Consider the following 3,174-nt stretch of genomic DNA (forward strand, 5'->3'; position numbering starts at 1 on the left):
TCGCTTCCAACTCGACATCAGACCACGAACATTTATACAACCAATGTGAATAGACATGACTTACCTTTTAAATCGGGACGTCCTGTGGAGAGGGACGCTCCACCTTTTCTTGACTTAGTGTCGGAGGTGGCAAATCAAATCTCAATGATGAGACCGATTTTCTATACGTGTTACACAAGATATTATATGTCTTTTTGTCCACTTCGTAAAATTCATAATTTTTATATATTTTTCTGATAGCTCAATTAGCCTAGTGGCTGATTTTTTTCGTTTTTATATCACGCATTAAGTCCTCGTTTTTGCTGTGTAGTGTTACTATTCCTCTGTTCGTCTCCCCCTCCGCCGTCCTCGGTCTGTCTCTCTTGGCTGTCTTTTTTGGTCTCGGCTCGCTCTGCTTTTGCTGGTTCGAGACTTCCATTTTCCTTTTGTTGTTTATTTTTCCTTCAGTTTCTCTCTCTCTTTCTTCCTCCTCACCGTCCGATTCTTCTTCACCTTCTTTACAATATTTTTTAATGTGACCCAGTTGGCTACACTGGAAACATCGGGGCTTACGCCCCTCAACAAAAAATATTCAGAACTTCCTCCCCTACATTTACTATTTCTGGTGTAGAGTGGCAATGGTGTTCAACGAAAAAGACAAACTACAGTGTTCCTTTATCGACGCCAATTTACTCGTTTGACACCAGGCAACTCGTGGACACAAACAATTATTTCTTTACTGCATCATTACCGGCGAAAAAGTATGGTGTTTTATGTCAATATGAAGCAGAGAAAGGAATGGCTGAGTCCCGATATCCAGCAGCACTTCGAGCTAAGCCAGAGCTGCATCCAGGCAAGGCAATGATCTACATTTGGTTGGAATGGAAAGGGTGAATCCTCAACGAAATACTTGAAAACAACTACACTGTCAGTGCATCGGCTCAACGAGACAATCCAGCTGAAGCGACCATACCGGTGAGATGGCGCACTTCAACAATGACAGCACTTTTCCCCATGCCATTTATTTCACCAAAAATGCTATTCAAGAGCTCGGTTGGGAAATTCTCTCGTACTGTCCGAATTGTCCTGATATAACATCTTCAGCTATTCACCCTTTCCGTTCAACAAAAATGTGGAGCTGAAAAATAAGCTCGATGAATTCTTTCAGTCAAGACCCGGTGATTTCTATCGTCAAACATTGACAAGTTTGTGAAACGTTGGTAAGAAGTCCTGAACAATGAAGGAGAATTATATCATTGACTGATTTGTTAAAATTATCAATGAAAGTTATAGATTAAAATAATGGGAAAAAACGAATGAATTCATCTAACAAACTAAAACACACATATGCACAGAAATCGTTAGGTATAGATATGTATATTAATAGATATGTGTGTATGTGTGTATATGATTGTATATATTTAGGCATACCTTCTTTTTCTTTTCTTTACTTCGTTTCAGTTTTGACCGGTCACCTACTTTGATTGCAAGGTTGTGAAGAAAAGCATCTAGTTTTGTTCATAATCTTTGAAATCTTGAGTAGGTCTTGCAGATTTTTATTGTCCCGGATATCACGATCATTTCTAGCGTATGAATTAAGTAATAATAATAATAATAATCCCTTCTCCAAGCACCCAAGTTGAGCCATACTTTGCTTCAAGATTCAGTACATATCCTGTTACTTCAATAACAATAAGTGTGAAATCGAAGGTGTACCTTGGGGACTGGACATGCAAACTCCGTAGACGTTCTCTGACTACGTTGGTGAAGATAGAACAGCTGATTTGCACATCAGAGCATATTTGCTTCTTGTGGCAACACACAACAACAATATCTGGCCGATTGTGTTTTCAATCGTTAATATTCCATTTGCCTCTCTTCATGTTCGTATCTTTATATTGTGCACATTAAGAGGTAATATTTATCACCCCTTAAATGTGGATGTTCTATTAGAGCAAACTAAACTGCTTAGGTACCATGAGAGAAACTCTCATAATAGTTTTCTGGTGTAAAATGCACACTTCGTTTATATCCCTAGCGGTCTAAAATAACCGAAAGAAATAAAGGATAAAAATATAAATATACATGTGTGTAGTGTATGTGTGTGAATGAGCGTATCAACAAAGAGTGTAAGAGAGACATAAGGAATATATATATATATATTTAGAGAGAGATAGAAAGACAGAGAGACAGAGAGACAGAGAGACAGAGAGACAGAGACAGGCAAAGACAGAGAGAGAAAGACAGAGAGAGATGGAGAGAGGGGAAGAGAGAGGAGAGAGAGAAGAGAGAGAGGAGAGAGAGAGAAAGAGAGAAAAGGAGAGAGAAGGAGGGGAAGGGAGAGAGAGAGGAAGGGAGAGAGAGAGGAAAGGAGAGAGAGAGAGAGGAAGGGAGAGAGAGAGGAAGGGAGAGGGAGAGAGGAAGGGAGAGAGAGAGGAAGGGAGAGAGAGAGGAAGGGAGAGAGAGAGGAAGGGAGAGAGAGAGAGGAAGGGAGAGAGAGAGAGAGAGAGAGAGAGAGAGAGGACACAACATGTGATCTTCTTCTAGCACATTAAATGTCCACTATATTATACCTACCTGGAGGCCCATTTACTAAATACTCCACTTGCAGCCCAGTTTGTTGTACCCCCTCTGGTGCCATATCCTCCAACAATCCTAGAGAAACGAAACGGAGGAAACTTTTTATTCAGAGTTCTCATATCAAATATTTAAAGTTTTATGCCATTTTAATATTTGAACAGAATTAAAAAACAAAACTCACACCGTCAGCCAACGCATATGATAGTTAAATATCTCTTCTTAAAATATTGAAATATTTAGGAACAAGTATTTTGAAATCAGCAGTCTCTTTAAGCTGATAAAATCTTAACGTATTTACAAATATTGCAGTATTTGGTTATGCCAGAGCATATTTTTTTGACGGTCTTGAATGTCTCGTAATTTCTTTCAAGCAAAGTGATCACGTAAAATATATCTTACAAATATATATTCTAAGCAGACCCAGTAGAATAATAAAAGGTTTACTGAAAGACATATTCATACACTTCTTGTTGATTGTATCCAAATTGAGGTATTGCACATTTTTGTGTTGCATTTTTTTTAACAAAGCACCAGTTTCTTCTCAGAAAAATAGAAATATTATACACACATACACACACACACACACACACACACACACACACACACACACACACA

At 38.6% G+C, this 3,174-nt stretch overlaps 1 protein-coding gene across 38 annotated transcripts in view; it reads right to left on the reverse strand.

The window, feature by feature from the left end:
• The window catches only part of LOC128248352 (retinitis pigmentosa 1-like 1 protein), a 157,439-nt gene that overhangs the window by 73,419 nt on the left and 80,846 nt on the right, over nucleotides 1-3,174 (reverse strand). For all 38 annotated transcript variants that reach the window (XM_052969591.1, XM_052969602.1, XM_052969619.1 and 35 more), the window contains one exon: nucleotides 2,557-2,634. In XM_052969591.1, coding sequence (XP_052825551.1) covers nucleotides 2,557-2,634 — 78 coding nt within the window. The remainder of the gene's footprint in view (nucleotides 1-2,556; nucleotides 2,635-3,174) is intronic.

The sequence above is a fragment of the Octopus bimaculoides genome, chromosome 1 (genome assembly GCF_001194135.2).
Source record: "Octopus bimaculoides isolate UCB-OBI-ISO-001 chromosome 1, ASM119413v2, whole genome shotgun sequence".
Lineage (NCBI taxonomy): Eukaryota > Metazoa > Mollusca > Cephalopoda > Octopoda > Octopodidae > Octopus > Octopus bimaculoides.